General features: G+C 34.1%; 1 protein-coding gene across 1 annotated transcript in view; it reads left to right on the plus strand.

The window, feature by feature from the left end:
- Window positions 1–17,083, plus strand: part of LOC134277124 (deleted in malignant brain tumors 1 protein-like) — a 51,912-nt gene that overhangs the window by 31,633 nt on the left and 3,196 nt on the right. The window contains exons 29-40 of the mRNA XM_062759410.1: window positions 3,121–3,286; window positions 3,643–3,821; window positions 4,225–4,308; window positions 5,003–5,168; window positions 5,417–5,595; window positions 5,841–5,918; window positions 6,993–7,158; window positions 7,471–7,649; window positions 14,986–15,130; window positions 15,878–16,056; window positions 16,278–16,422; window positions 16,869–17,041. Coding sequence (XP_062615394.1) covers window positions 3,121–3,286; window positions 3,643–3,821; window positions 4,225–4,308; window positions 5,003–5,168; window positions 5,417–5,595; window positions 5,841–5,918; window positions 6,993–7,158; window positions 7,471–7,649; window positions 14,986–15,130; window positions 15,878–16,056; window positions 16,278–16,422; window positions 16,869–17,041 — 1,839 coding nt within the window. The remainder of the gene's footprint in view (window positions 1–3,120; window positions 3,287–3,642; window positions 3,822–4,224; window positions 4,309–5,002; window positions 5,169–5,416; window positions 5,596–5,840; window positions 5,919–6,992; window positions 7,159–7,470; window positions 7,650–14,985; window positions 15,131–15,877; window positions 16,057–16,277; window positions 16,423–16,868; window positions 17,042–17,083) is intronic.

Here is a 17,083-nt window from a genome sequence, read left to right on the forward strand (position 1 = left end):
CTTTAAAAATCTTCTTCTCAAGAACCATTGGGCCAGGAAAGATGAAACTCATGTGGAATCATCACCAGGTAGTGTAGATTCAAGTTTGTTCAAATCATGACCCCCAGGGGAAGGGAGGGGCCAAAATGGCCGATCAAAGTTTTACATAAGAATATATAGAAAAAATCTTAAAAAATCTTCTTCTCAAGAACCACTGGGCCAGGGAAGATGATACTCATGTGGGATCATCCTCAGGTAGTGTAGATTCAAGTTTGTTCAAATCATGACCCCCGGGGGTAGGGTGGGGCCAAAATGGCCGATCAAAGTTTTACATAGGAATATATAGGGAAAATCTTCAAAAATCTTCTCAAGAACCTTTGGGTCAGGAAAGATGAAACTCATGTGGGATCATCCTCAGGTAGTGTAGATTCAAGTTTGCTCAAATCATGACCCCGGGGGTAGGGTTGGGCCAAAATGGCCGATCAAAGTTTTACAAAGGAATATATAAGAAAAATCTTTAAAAATCTTCTTCTCAAGAACCACTGGGCCAGGAAAGATGAAACTCATGTGGAATCATCCTCAGGTAGTGTAGATTCAAGTTTGTTCAAATCATGACTCCCGGGGGTAGGGTTGGGCCAAAATGGCCGATCAAAGTTTTACATAGGAATATATAGGAAAAATCTTTAAAAATCTTCTTCTCAAGAACCACTGGGCCAGGAAAGATTAAACCCATGTGGAATCATCCTCAGGTAGTGTAGATTCAAGTTTTTCAAATCATGACCCCCGGGGGTAGGGTGGGGCCAAAATGGCGGATCAAAGTTTTACATAGGAACATATAGGGTAACCTTTTAAAATCTTCTTTTCAAGTACTTCAAAGCCAGGCTTCGTTATATTTATGTGGGATCATCCTCAGGTAGTGTAGATTCAAGTTTGTTCAAATCATGATCCTCTGGGGGTGTAAAATTCAAGCCCCCCCCCCCCCAGTTTACTTTCAGTTCTGATCTGATCTGTGTTTTTTCCTAGCCAATTGCTCAGGTGAGCGATGTGGCCCCTGGGCCTCTTGTTCCTTTTTAGCTCACCTGAGCCGCAAACTTAAGTGAGCTTTTCAGATCAAAACTTGTCCGTTGTCTGTTATCGTTGGCGTTATCGTCGTTGTACATTTTTCACATTTTCATCTTCTTCTCAAGAATCCTTGGGCCAATTTCAACTAAAATATCCTTTGGTAAAAGAGATTCAATTTTAATCGAAGAATACACCCTCTTTTAATTGGTTATGATAATGAATTGATGAATAATTAATGGCATCTCTTAAAAATCTTCTCAAGAACCACTGGGCAAGGAAAAAAAACTGATGTGCTATAATTCTCGGGTTGTTTAAATCATGACTCTTAGGGAAAGGGGGGGGGCACAATGGACGATCAAAGTTTTAAATAAGAATACGTAGGAAAAATCTTTAATGAGCTTCTTCTCAAGAACTATTGGGGCAAGAAAAATTAAACTCATGTAGAATTATCCTGCGTTGGTGCAAATTCAAGTTTTTTTTTCAAATTATGACCCTCAGGCTAGGTTGGGTCCATAATGGATGATCAAAGTTTTTCATAGAAATATATAGCAAAATCTTTAAGTTTTCTTCTTCTCTAAAACTAATGGGCCAGGAAAAATGAAACTCATGTGAAACATCCTCAGGTGGTGTAGATTCAAATTTGTTCAGTCGTGACGCTTGGGGGTAAGATGGGGCTACAGCAGACGATGGAAGATTTACATTAGAATATAAAGGAATAATTTTTAAAAATCTCATTCTCAAGAATTAATGGGCCAGGAAAAATGAAACGCATGTAGAATTATCTTCAGGTGGTGTAGATTCAAAAATGTACAATCACGACTCCTGGGGGTCGGATAGGGCCACAATACCCTTCTCCGTAAACTTTTCACTACTGAGCTTATGTGTGTTTACCTATCCCTGTGCTCAGGTGAGCGATGGGGACTATGAACCTCTTGAATTGTTTAATGATTTTGAATAAAGCCAAATTTCTGATCCAAAGCACACTACTTAAAGATACGGAAAAATTGACAATTCCTTTCATTTTCAAACTATACTGATACGCAAAAGAAATGCAACAAGCAGTAATCTACAAATGTTTGATTTTTTTATCTTATGATTTTCAAAAGCGAATAAAGTAAGGCTAAACTCACTTTTCAGAACATCAGAGATTTGATAAAAATGTTAAATGTTTATCTGTTTACTTTACTAAGTAAAATATGACTGTTAAAACGCCCCCTCCCAGTCATTCAAGTAAAACGTGTAAGACTGCCCTATACAACAATTGCAGCTTAATTTCTACGAAACAATAGGTTCATTAATATCGAGATCTGAGCGACGGAATTATTCTTTGGGATTTTTAAATGCCCGTTGTTTAGATGATTAGGTCGAATTTTCTTTAACTTAGGGCAATGTTGCCACCCTTGGACGTCCGGTACAAGGACTGTCCTTAATGCAAATGGTTTGTTAAGACTCTGTTGAGGCGTAAGGAAATGAAATTTCGCATCAGCAACTCTCCATCACCTTTACATTGCAATTTTCCAGCTAGAGCAATGGAAATGCTTACATAAGCCATTTTTAAGTAATTACGGGAAACGAAAGGAGAGTTTATTTTTTGAAATATTGCTGCATTACTTATGATAAACAGTAAAAAGCCCTTAAAACTCCATAATATTGCCAAACGTTTTGTTAAACATGCAATTTTTGATTTCTGTTCAGCAGACTCAAACATAACTTCCGGTTATGGTATAGAAATCGTTTAACCGTTAAATTACCGATGTTTACCAAATTAAAGATATATATATAATTTTAAGATACAAAATTCTTTACTTTACATAATTATTTCCGCATAAAGAAGGGTGTTGCGTTTCTTTTGCGTGTCAGTATAGAATTGTTGAATAAAAAGTCCTATGCAAAATCCATCTTTTCAGTTTAATAGGGCTGAGGTTGATCGCATTGATGTACATAAACCGCTAAGGACCATATAGAGATTTGCGTAGTTTTATACAAATATTAACTACATGAAAAGTTAAGAACAGAATTTAGAAACATAAATTGAATTTTATTTCTCTATTTACTTTCCATTCCCTCTATTTCATATAGACACTACAGTTCGACTGGTTGGTGGTAATACTTCGCATGAGGGTAGAGTGGAGGTTTATCATAATGGAGTATGGGGGACAGTATGTGATGATTACTATATACATAATGTTGATGGATCGAAGAACAGATTCTCTGAAGTAGTTTGTCGAGTTTTAGGCTTTCCTTGGTATGACGTTCGTTATTTCAAATAAAATTTATTGCCTAATATTCCTATCTGACATGGATACTTGAATTAGTTTTACATTTTATGAATAATTAATGTCTAAAAATAAATAGATCGAAAACAGTGATATTTTTCTAAAAACAGAATTTCACCGCAAAAAATTAGCATAAAATGAACTTATCAGTCATTAATGAAAACAACTTTTAAGACATTATCAAAGCGAGACGCAACATTTGTTGCTCATGATTAGAAACTTACGGATATTCTGGTTGAAGAAATATACCCTGATGAATAAGTCGAAAAAGATAATGTCAAAACTTTTCATGTGAAAAAGTCAAATTTTACATTATATTACTCAGGCATACATCTGTGAGCTATTGTTGTGCACGTTATGGTCAAGGATCAGGTCCTATTTGGCTAGATGATGTACGATGTAGTGGAAATGAAACAAATATCTCAGAGTGTGTACATATCGGTTGGGGCAATCATAACTGTCGACATTACGAGGATGTGTCTGTCAACTGCTTACCAGAGCAAGGTATCATCATTTGAAAAAAAAACATGTCTAGTAATAAATAAGGCTTAATGATGCTAAATATTTTGTATTTCATAAGCATTTCTTTTTACATTTAGTATTATTGAAAATTGATTAATATTATTATTAAAATGCCAATAGAGGCACAACAGGATGGCATTACAATTTTATTTCCTTTCTTTCGTATCTATAAAATAACTGAAATTAAATTTACATAATTCTCTGATGATTAATTACGTATACAGATACAGCAACAACAAGAATTTCAAATGCAACAGAAACTTTCACAACTAAGAGAGTAACGAATGGTACCCTTCTAACAAGTAAACTATTGCGGTGTGCAGATATGTTTTTAGAAGAGACTTACTTGATAAAATTGCATACATTTTTTGAAATTTCTAAACAGAGCTCGAGTCATCAACAACAAGACAGCCACCTACAACAGAAACTTCCACAACTCGGAGACTTACAAATGAAACGTTTATGCCAAGTAAGCTATGACGTTGTAAAGAATCATATCATTGTTAGGTTGGCCTTTACTTATGGATTTATTGGACAAACATTGGTTGCTATGACGTCTCCATATCAGTGAAATATTCTGGAGAGTGAAGTTAAACAGTATACAATCAATCAATCATTGGTTGCTATGAAACATCAGACGTCAGATGAATAATTCTTTTTAATCTATGAAACAAGGAAGTTTAAAATAAATATGAAAAAAGGTTATATTTTACCATTGGAAGAAAATATGCACGAATAATAAGAAGTTCATGAGAATGAAAAAAAGTAGGACCATATTTTTCATTTTTGTACGAAGCATTTTCTCTTTAAATTTCTTCTGAATGTTAAAATCTTATAAATGTTTTCAGATGGAAAAATATTTTTGTTTTGTTTTTTTAATATTTTGATTAGCAAATTTCATATTGAAAATACATATAAAGATACGGAGAACTTATTATTCTCCTACCTCTAAAACTAAATCTGTTTAAAACAAATGTCCGATGGAAAATAGCCATTTTTTTAGTTCAATATAGGGCTGTTGTTAATGGCGAAAATATGATAATAATGACCATATTGAGCTTTTCGTGGTTTTATATTAACTGCATGAAAACTTAAAACAGAATTCAGAGACTTAATATGAATTTTATTTTTGTTTACTTTTAATTTCCTGTGCTTATACAAAGACACTACAGTTCGACTGGTTGATGGCAATACTCCATATCAGGGTAGAGTGGAGATTTATCATAATGGAGTATGGGGAACAGTTTGTGATGATTACCATTTACAAAATGCGGATGGATCGAAGAACAGATTCTCTGAAGTAGTCTGCCGATTTTTAGGCTATCCTTGGTATGATGTTCGTTATTTCAAATACAATCTATTGCTTCTCATACAATGTACCTGACATGGCTACTTGAATCATATAAAATTGTATGAATAATGTCTAAAAACACATCTTCAGAAATGAGAGATGCAAGGAAATTATGATTTAATGATTAGAAAGTATATTTTGGTTTTAAAAAATACCCTGATAAATAAGTTGAAAATGATAATGTAAAATTATTCATGTGAAAAAGTCATTTTTTTTATTTATTCAGGCGTACATCTGTCAGTTATTGTTGTAAACGATATGGTAAAGGAGTAGGTCCTATTTGGCTTGACAGTGTACAATGTAGTGGAAATGAAACAAATATCTTGGAATGTCAACATAATGGTTGGGGTAACCATGACTGTCAACATTACGAGGATATATCTGTCAATTGCTTACCAGAGGAAGGTAAGACCTAACAAAGCACAAACTACTTAATGTCATTGTATGTTTTATACATATAGAACAAAACCTAGATTTATTTACCTTTTATAGAACAATTTGGATAAATTCTATTGTGATCAATAAAAACAGTGATCAAATTTCTATTCTTCTCTGACAATGTATCAATCTAAAGCAAAGTAGAGCTCTCGTTAAGGTATATCAAAGTATTTGGCCTTCATAAAATTTACCATATTTAATATACTCTGTAGAAACAACAACATTAAGAGCATCTTTTACAACAGAAATGTCCCCTGTTGAAGAAGTCACGACTGATACCTTAATACCAAGTAAGCCAATACGTTTTACAAGAAATTTTACTGACATGATTAAATGGGCATTTCCTTTTTTAGCTCACCTTGTCGAAGGCTCAAAGGAGCCTTTCTGATCACAGTTTGTCCGTGGTCCGTCCGTCTTTAAACTTTTCACATTTTCAACTTCTTCTCAAGAACCACTGGGCCGATTTTAACCAAACTTGGTACAAAGCATCCTTGAGTGATGGAGAGTTTAAATTGTTAAAATAAAGGGCCCTTCCATGGGGAGATAATCGAGACTAGACAAAAATAGGGTGGGGTCATCAAAAAGTCTTCTTCTCAAGAACCAGTGGGCTAGGAAAGCTAAAAGTTATTTGGAAGCATCCTGGGGTAGGTTAGATGCTAAATTTTAAAAATTATTGACCCCTGGGGGTAGAGCAGGGCCACAATAGGGATTCCAAGTTTTACATAGAAATATATAGGAGAAATCTTTTAAAATCTGTTTCTCAAGAACTAGTAGACCAGGATAACTGAAACTTATGTGAAAAGATCCTGGGATAGTCTAGATTCTAAATTGTTAAGATCATGACCCCCAGGGGTAGGGCGGGGCCACAATAGGGGATCCAAAATTTACATGGAAATACATAGGAGAAATCTTTAAAAATCTTCTAATGACCCACAGGGCCATAAAAATTGACACTTATGTGGAATCATCCTGGGGTAGTGTAGATTCTAAATTGTTAAAATCATGACCCCTCGGGGGTAGGGCGGGGCCACAGTAGGGATTCCAAGTTTTATAGAGACATATATATATATATATATATATATATATATATATATATATATATATATATATATATATATATATATATATATATATATATATATATATATATATCTTCTCAAGAACCAGTTGGCCAGGAAAACTGAAACTAGTTGGGAGCATCCTGGGGTAGTGTAGATTCTAAATTGTTAAAATCAAAACGGGAAGGGGGCACAATAGATATAAGAAGAGGGGAAATCTGGTAAAGAACTGCATCACCAAAGTTACTTAGGTGAGCTCTGTGGCTAACGGGTCTCTTGTTTCTTTCTCACTCTCAATTTATCTAGACACTACAGTTCGACTGGTTGGTGGAAATACTTCACATGAGGGTAGAGTGGAGGTGTATCATAATGGAGTATGGGGGACAGTTTGTACTGATTTTTATTCATTTAATGCTGATGGATCGAGAAACAGATTCTCTGAAGTACTCTGCCGAGTTTTAGGCTTTCCCTGGTATGTTTTTCATCTATGTTTTTCTCTTTAAATGCACAAAATTCTGATAATGCATCATGTTTACCTCAGTAATGAATACTGAATTTGAGTTTATATTTTATGCAAAAAAAGAAAAAAAAGTAAGCAGAGAAAAAATGGCAATTCATTAATCAAAGATATATCAGCATGCACTAAAAAGAGGAGATGAATTCTTTGAAGTTTTTATCCAAAATGCATCTTTTAGATTAAGCAACACTTCTGTCAATTAAACTATCAATGGTTGACTATAACATTGTATTACGTTAATTCGATTATAACTCAAACAATTGAAAGGCAAACACCTTTGAGCTATTGTTGTACACCTTACGGTCGAGGAACTGGTCCTATTTGGCTAAACAAAGTACAATGTAGTGGAAATGAAACAAATATCTCAGAGTGTATACATGCTGGCTGGGGCAGCCATGGTTGTGGACATCACGAGGACTTATCTGTCAACTGTCTACCAGAGGAGGGTATGATATAAGGAAGCATGATTTACTAATATTATCGTATGTTTAAAAGGTCAAACTTTTAGTTTATAACTTGTGTAGAAGAAAAAACTCCGCTATCTTATTCAATAATACTTCGGATAAATGAAAGTCGCAATAACAAAAGGAAACAAAAATTAAATTTTTATTCTTCTCCGATTAGTATTTTGATTAAATGCAAAGTAAAGTTCTCGTGCAGGTACTTGTATATCTGAGTATTTGGTGTACATAAAATTTACGGTGTTGATAGAATTAACGCCATCAGTAACATCATTTACAACAGAAACTTCCGCGGGCTCGAATCACTTCTCGCAAAAGTTCACGAATTGTGGTCAGTACTCTATATAATCTTAAGAAATTCTATTATACGCGAGAATCAAATTTTTGCGAGCATACCGTCTCGCGTAATTACACGAAAATAAAGTTCTCGAGAATAAAAACTGATTTACAGTAGTTAATGTTTACGTTTCACCGAGTGTCTTCATTTTTTAAACCAGTATTGTCATTTTGTTAAATTCTGCACACATCAAGAGCACTAAATTACAATATTGTAGAGTTGGTTTTGTTTTCTTTCATATTTCTACCATGAAATTTCTGAATTGTTTTAATTTTTTCATTTACATATAACATTTTTTCTAATTTTCATAAGTATTTGTGTGAAGGTGCGAAGATGTGTTAATCAAACCCGTCCCGATATTCATAGTTTAAATAATATCCAGATAAAATAAGTTTTTTTGATTGTATTTCCGTGTGAAATACTACTGTATAGCTGTATATAATTCATGATATTATTAAAAAAAATTAAAGAAAAAATGACTGCAAATCTTTACTCTGGCCTCTTAAAGGAAAGTCAGGAATAACAAAGACGAAGTGATTTTATGTATTTTGAATTTTAAGACATATTTCATTTAAAAGAACTTTGTCTCACATGAATATGGACGCTTTGTCTTTTGAACTATTATGAAGATATTGGAAAATGATAATGAAATATCTAAAGAAAATCAAGTTAAAGACGTAACTACTTATATTTCCTCTTCCTAAAGAGAAACACAGTGTATAATAACAATGCTACCGATTTACACCTGAAGGCTGAAGTGAGCTTTTCTGATCAAAATTTGTCCGTTGTCTGTCGTCGTCGTCGTTGGTGTTGTTGTCTTCGTTGTCCTTAATTTTTAATATTTTTATCTTCCTCTCAAGAACCACTGGCCCAATTTCATTCAAACCTGTAACAAAGTATCCTTGGGTGAAGGGATTCACGATTGTTCAAATGAAGGGCTATGCACTCCTCCAAGGAGAGATAATGAGGAATTAGTGATAAATTAATGGTTTCTTTTAAAATCTTCTTCTCAACAACCAGTGTACAAGGAAAGCTGAAACTCATATGGAAGTATTGATTAAAGTTTGTTCAAATCATGACCCCCGGTGTAGGGCGGGGCCACAATGGGGTATCAAAGTTTAGCATAGGAATACATATAATAAATCTTTAAAAATCTTCTCAAGAACCATTGGGGCAGTAAAGATGAAACTCATGTAGAAGCATTCTCTTGTAGTGAAGATTCAATTTTGTTCAAATAATGACCCCTGGGGTAGGATGGGGTCACATTAGGGTATTAAAGTTTGACGTAGATATGCTTAGGAAAAATCTTTTCCTCAAAGTCAGCAAAACCTTCATTGGTCAGTTATATAAAAGCATCGTCTGAAAGTGTAGAATCAAGTTGGTTCAAACCATGACCCTCGGGATGGGGACACAAACGGGGATCAAAGTTTAACATAGAAATACATAGGAAAAATCTTTAAAAATTGCAAAGCTATGATTAGTCATAATTATATGGAAGCATCATCTGGTATTGAGATTCAATTTAATTCAAATTATGACCCCTGGGGCAAGGTCGGGGACATTACGGGTGATAAAAGTAGGATTACGCATAATTTTTTTTAAAATTCTTATTCTTGAGAACAGCAAAGTTGTGATTGGTCATTGTTATATGGGAGCATCCTCTGGCAGTGTAGGTTCAAGTTTGTTCAAATCATGACCCCGGGGGTAGAGATGGGCCAAAATGGGGTATTAGAGTTTTACAAAGGAGTATATGGGAAAAAATTGTCAAGTTCTTCACAAAGCCTTGATTGATCATCAATTTAAAATCATCATTAAAATGGATTATAACAATAAACAACAAAGGCATTATGTGTCATATTAATTCAAAAGCATTCTTAGGAAGCGTAGATTTAAATTTGTTTAAATACCCCCATCCCCTCCCCACCCCTTCTCCCTCGAACCCACTTTTATATATTTAAACTTTTCAATACTGAACTGATTTTTGCTTTTACCTAGCTAGTTGCTCAGGTGCGCGATGTGGCCCCTGGGCCTCGCCTCTTGTTTTAATTTGTTTCCCAATATAAAATAACAAACATTTTCTTATATTTTTTCACAGAGACATCAACAAGACAGCCCCCTACTATTAGCTATGATGTTGTACAGATTTAAAGGCTTCTATTCAGTGTTTGTTTGACAAGGACGGAATGCTAGAAAGCGCAATATCTTAAAATAGAAATTTTAAATTGACAAAATAACCATATTAAAAATCAATATAATCAAAATTTTATTTTTAACTTTGGATTGATTCGAACACACGACCTTGCTATCAAAGAGCGAATGCTTTACTGACTGATCGAGCTACCGTGACGTTTTTTTTTTTTTTTTTGTATTGGAATAAAATATGCACACATGAAATATGAACAATAAGTGATAATGATTCAGAGAAGCGAATAAATGAGAATAAGTCTTAATTTTTTTTTCATTTGTTTAAAAAATCTTAAAATGCATTCTAGAAATCAAGATTAGAATACCTTTAATATTTTTTCTAAAATGATATGTTTTAAGATCCTCAGGTTTTATACCAATTAACTAAACATCATGCAAGAAATATATCGAGAATATAAAAAATATAAACTATAAAACATTTCTAAGTGCCATATCTCGAGAAACTGATCATTGATCTAATATAGTTATAACGATCAAGGTTCACTTGTGACCTAATGAATTGATGAAATAATGTAAACCAACTTTTATTCGCGACGACTTTATTTCGCGATTTACCAGGCGAAAACTAGTTTGCGACAATTAATTTTCGCGATCAAGAGTAGTTTGGATCAGTTGTTAATTGACAGAGAGACTTTAAGGACCGGTTCGCGGCGAGAAATATTCGCGATGACAAGGCTCTCACGAACATCGCGAAAATTTCTCGCACGCGAATAAAAGTTGGTTTACAGTAAATAACAGTAAATAAACTTCCAAGTTTTAGATGCATAAAAAAATTATCATTTTTGAGTAATGGAATTAAGATTCATGACAAAACGATAATGACGATCTTGAGCTCTACATGGATATTGAATCAACTATTCACTAAATAAATAATGAACATTTTATTTTTATACACTACAGTCCGACTGGTTGGTGGAAGTACTCCATATCAGGGCAGAGTAGAGGTTTATCATAATGGAGTATGGGGGACAGTTTGTGATGATTACCATTTACATAATGCAGATGGAACGATAAATAGATTCTCTGAAGTAATATGCCGAACGTTGGGCTATCCTTGGTATGTTATTCGTTATTTTAAACATTTTAACTGCTTCATGTTTTGCCTGACATAAATTCATGAACGTATTTCACTTGGTTTGAATTATAGCTAAACACAAGTTGGTATAAAATAGTGATTTTATTTATAAAATCATAGATTTGTATCAATTTGATCACTTCAAGTAATATAAGAATTATAATATGATCTTGACGCCTCTATGCTGTGACGTCATGTTGAGCCAATGATAAAATTTATTTCCATCGCAATTGAAATCAACAGAACATAAAAATATTTCGAAAATGTTCTCTTCTCATTTAACCACGGCCAGATTGTAAAAGGATCGTGCATTTTGGCCGTGGTTTGCGACGTTGTGTTATACGTAGATGCAACTTTTATCGTTCATGTTTGCAAGCTCTGGTTAAAAACAAAATACTTTATCAGTAACTAAAGAACGAAGATAATATCAAGAACTATTCATGTAATAAAAAAATGATTCAATTTTTTTCATTAAAATACTTAGGCGTACGTCTGTGAGCCAATGCTGTGCACATTATGGTCAAGGAACTGGTCCTATTTGGCTAGACAATGTACGATGTAGTGGAAATGAAACAAATGTCTCAGAATGTCAACATGCTGATTGGGGCAGCCATGATTGTGGACATCATGAGGATTTGTCTGTCGACTGTCTACCAGAGGAGGGTATGTTATAAGAAAGCACTAAAATTACTAATTTTATTTTATGATATCTTACATGTAGTATTTTTCCTATAATTTTACTCAGTAAGGTGCAATAAGAAATATACCGGTAATAACAATATTGAGTAATATTTAATTAAAATAATCTGTATTGATCTTATACTGTAAACCAACATTTATTCGCGTGTGAGAAATTTTCGCGAAGTTCGCGAGAGCTCCATCATCGCAATTTTTCCCGCCGCGAACCAATCCTTAAAGTTTATATGTCTATTAACAACAGATCCAAAATAGGCTTGATCGAGAAAATTAATCGTCGCGAACTAATTTATCCCTGGTAAATCGCGAAATAAAGTCGTCGCGAATAAAAGTTTGTTTACAGTACACTGTATAAAAGCCCTTTTAACAAATTGTTTTTTAACTTTATTTCCATCGTTAGAATTAGTTTATTCTTTTTCACTGAGATTCGTACATGTACATGTTCGTGTAAAATAAATACCTTTATACGAGAGCCCTAGCCCTCTCTTAAGTATTTTGAAACCGACTTCATTGAAAGAATATGACCGATAAAAATCAAAAGTACACGTTAAATTGAACATTGACATAGCATATAAATATATTTAAGATTCTTTTTGAAAGGGGTGTCTGAACTTTATGGAATGATAATTTTAAATCATAACATATTTTGACGATTTTTTTTCCTGTTCAAATTTTGTTCAATCTCAGTCTAATTGTTTCAAGATAATTATAAACCCATCACTTTATCGAATTCTCCAAAACAACTGGGAAAGTTTCAACTAAATCTGCCTGGACGCATTCTTGGGTGATAAGTAATTAATAAGGTTTGTTCATATGAAGGTTTTCGCTGTTTTCAAGGGTAGAAACATAAATAAATGTATAATGAAGGATATTTAAAACTTTAATCACTGTACAGAAAAAGTAAAATCTTCTATGAAACCTGCATTAAACAGTGTAGATTTTCGTTTGTTCAAATAATTACCCTTCCGGAAAGAATAAGGCAATAATGGGAGTCGAGGTTTTACAGTAAAAAAAAAAACTTCAAGCCTTACCAAGAACAGCAAAGTCTTGACTTTTTCTTGTAATTATATTTATATGGAAGCATCCTCAAGTAGTGTTGATTCAAGTCTGTCAAGTCAAGACCCCGGGGTTAGTTTGGGCTTTAATAGGGGTTGTTCAAATTCGCAGAGTGGAGTTACAGCTGGGATAAAAGTTTTACATTTTCATGAACAATCTTTTAAAATATTTCTCCCTATAATAGATAATACCTTTTCAGTTATATTGATAATGAAGAAGTCTAAGGTTTTGTAGTGGTAAGTATATTCCATGACCTCAAAGGGGTCACTATGCGTTAAAAAGTTAAACAGGGATATTTAGGTAAAATGAATTCAGTTCTGTTATAATTTTTTATTATTGTTGTTCTATGTAATTTAGTTAGAACATGGCATGAAAATGTTAAAAAAAACATCACTCTAATGTCATCACAGTTGATATATATATTATTAAAACAATGTTTTAAAGTTTTATGTGAGTTATTGGTGTGTAAAGCTCGACTTGTCACGAAGGCATATTTCATGACGCGCGAGAGCGCATCATGAAAAATATGCCTACATTCAGGTCTTATGTGATTTACATGTACACACCAATAACTCACACTTAACTTAAAAACATTCCTCATATTTACATTTCACGTCTAAAAGCACCAAAACTGTACACAATGTCTGAAAATCTCGCTGCCATATCTTTATTTTTTACTTTCGTCGCTGTAGCCTCATTGTAACGTCACGTTTACACGAGTTTCTCCGTGTAGATTTCTGCGCGTGAGTATACACAAAAACTGTATTCAAATCATTCAAATCACAGGTAGCTTACAAGAAAAATGCAGCTGATATATTTAGTAGATAATGGGTCATATGATTATCTTTTTTGTAGTCAAGGGTACATGTAGCTAACAACTCTAATGCCGAAAATTTCGAATAGATTTGAACATGAAATAGATAACTTAAGGAAAAGATCTATTGCTTTAATTCATCTTAAAGCAATATGAGCAATTAAAATTTTTAAATAATTAAGCATAATTGATATTTAAGAAAGACAGAATAATCTTTTCCTTTTAGTTACATTGTATCCCTATAAGGTGTCAATGTAATGTACTAAAATGGTGACTTATTCATCGATGTAGGAATGACATACTTACTTTGTACGTCTTCTCAGTGCATGTAAATTAAGTTTCCACAAAACACAACTGGAACTTTATAAGGAATGATATACAATTATGGACTTTTTGGTGTTGAATATGGTTTGTTAATCACCAAAAAAAATATTCATATTGACCGAGGCGAATTGTTTTATTATATAGTCGGGATTTGAATAGATAAGACATTGAAAGCTGTATGACGACACCATTTTCATTTGCGATCTTCCATTGTTGAAAATTAAAAAAATCTCCAGATTACTGTTTGTAACTTCCGTGTTTTCCTTTCCGAGTTTCGCTATGTGTAAGATGTCCAGATGTTAAAAAAATAATCCTGAAATAGGTTTGAATAATTGTTTTCCTGCTCAGATACGTAGCTCACTGCGGCCGTTGCAACCATTGCATGTTTACGATGTTGTTCGATGTTTTGATTGTGACGTCACAATGCCGTTGCACGCGCCTTGACCCTCCGGTGAATACGGCCTAAAATCCGGTGAATATGTAGTGTTATGAACTGTTTGCGTTTGTATAGATTATATAGGGACTATAAATAGACTATATAATAATTTTAAATACAGAACATTTCTGGGTGGAAATATATGCTAAACAATCCCTTTTTTGAGATGAAGCAGATTTCCCCGCCTTCCTTCTTGCTTTATACGAATTGACGACTACCTTGTATGACATCAGAGCACGGGCGGTTAATGTGCATATTAAAAAAAATGAATAATATCAACATATTTTTATCGAAGAATTTCAGATGGATAATATTGATAAAAACATATCAATTTGTTACGAACATTTTCAGTTGTTGTACAAATATGTGTTTGTTCAGTCACTCCTATTCGTCTTGTTGGTGGAGAAACGCCATACGAAGGAAGAGTAGAGGTTTATCACAACGGAGAATGGGGGACTATTTGTGACGACTTCTGGGATAACCTGGATGCTACAGTGGTCTGTCGATCCCTTGGATTTTCAGCGTATGTAAATTTTAAGACAGTTTTTTTTTATTACTTGTATCTTCAAAAAACTCAGGGCCTGACTACGTTTCTATTTTCGGCTAAATCTCTCTCTCTCTATCTCTCTCTCTCTCTCTGAAACTAAGAATCTCAATGCTCTAAACGGCAGGTAAGAGGCTCAAACCCCTTTCCTTTTTTGTTTGTGACTCCGAGTTTAGCCTTGGGGGAACATATGGACTCTAAGTCAACAGTCAACACCCATAGTACAGGAGTCCAAGGTCAGGTATTCCAACATATTCCCTTCCTTACAGTAAGGGCGCCTTTATCTTCCTTGTGTAAAACTAAAACTAGAGAGGGTTTTGAAGCCTTTATCAAGTCAACTTCAGAAGTCTCTCTCGTTAAAGCCTTTGGTGACTGCGATTATTTTTGGAAGCCGATATCAAGTGTTCTCATTCTAAGTATTCAGGTATATCTGCTAAATCAGGGCTACATAAATATATGTCTCGCTCATTTATACAGAAAATAACCGTATGAGATATAATTCATCGTTTATACCGGTATTTGCTTCCTCTGAGAGTTGAAATAATAACATGTATATTTGCCTGACAAGCCTCATAAATGTAAACCTCTTAAACAAGTTGGATAAGCAAAATAAATTCACCCAAAAAAGATACCGTCAATACATTGTAAAGTTTTTAAAAATATATATTTCTGTTCTAAGATATAATCAGATCGAAATTTTATAATTTGTTCATTGATTGATTACAGAAATGGCTCGATGGCACTTGAAAGGGCATATTTTGGTGAGGGTAACGGCTCTATTTGGATGGATGATGTTTATTGCTCTGGAAACGAGTCAAGAATTGAACATTGCCGTCATATCGGATGGGGACAACAAAATTGTCGCCATTACGAAGATGCGTCCGTCCGATGCCAAGCTGGATCTTGTACGATTATTTTTTTCCAATAATCAACTCCGTTAAATCATTAGTGATTATCTCAATGATGGGCCCTCATTCGTGTTAAACGCTTAAATATATCTAGAATTGTAATCCTCTTATGAACGTTCAGATTTCAAAAATGTTATTTTCTTTTATAGGGGATATGACCAATCAGATATTAACAAATTCGGTATTAATCCATGCATTTATTTTTTACCGTCACACAGTCAGTCCAGTGCGGCTTGTGGGAGGACAGACTCCATACGAGGGTAGAGTAGAGATATACCGTAATGGTGTATGGGGGACAGTTTGTGATGATTCTTGGGATGATTTGGATAGCATGGTGGTCTGTAGGTCTCTAGGATATCCAACGTACGTATTATCTCGTTTTACATCTTCGCTCAAAGAGAGAAGAGCATATACTATTTACCCTTGTGTGTCTGTTTTTTAGTCTGTGTTTGTCCGTACCAAATTGGCGTCGCCGTTTTAACTGCAACTGTTCATTACGGATTATTGAAATTTTAGCACATCCTCTGTATGCCATGCCATGTGTTGTGATTTATTTTTTGTTCGAATCCCATGTCAACTTCCGGTATATCCGTGCGCTGATGCTTGAAATTTAAGCACATTTTCTTAAGACAAATCATATGGTGGAATTCTTTTTTCAATGAATTGGCAATTAACATCAGAGGGTAAATATTCACATCATAGCGGGGGTGTTACTAATGAGTTATCGCTCTTGTTTTCTATTCTTAGCTCACCTGGACCAGTGGGGTCATGTGACCTAATATATTTTTTTGTCTTGTATTGAATTTCAGAGAGGACGCTAGAAGCTTTCAGTCTGCTTTCTTCGGTCAAGGATCAGGTCCTATTCTGTTAGACAATGTTAACTGCCGTGGATCAGAAACCCATATTGAAGAGTGTTCACATAATGGATGGCAATCTCATAATTGTGTCCATCAAGAAGACGCCTCCGTCAGGTGTTTAGAGGGTAAATATTGAATATGTTTCGTTGCCGCATTTACTTTATTCC

Source organism: Saccostrea cucullata, unplaced genomic scaffold (genome assembly GCF_032062105.1).
Source record: "Saccostrea cucullata isolate Sc308-1 unplaced genomic scaffold, CSIRO_AGI_Scuc_v1 ctg313, whole genome shotgun sequence".
Lineage (NCBI taxonomy): Eukaryota > Metazoa > Mollusca > Bivalvia > Ostreida > Ostreidae > Saccostrea > Saccostrea cuccullata.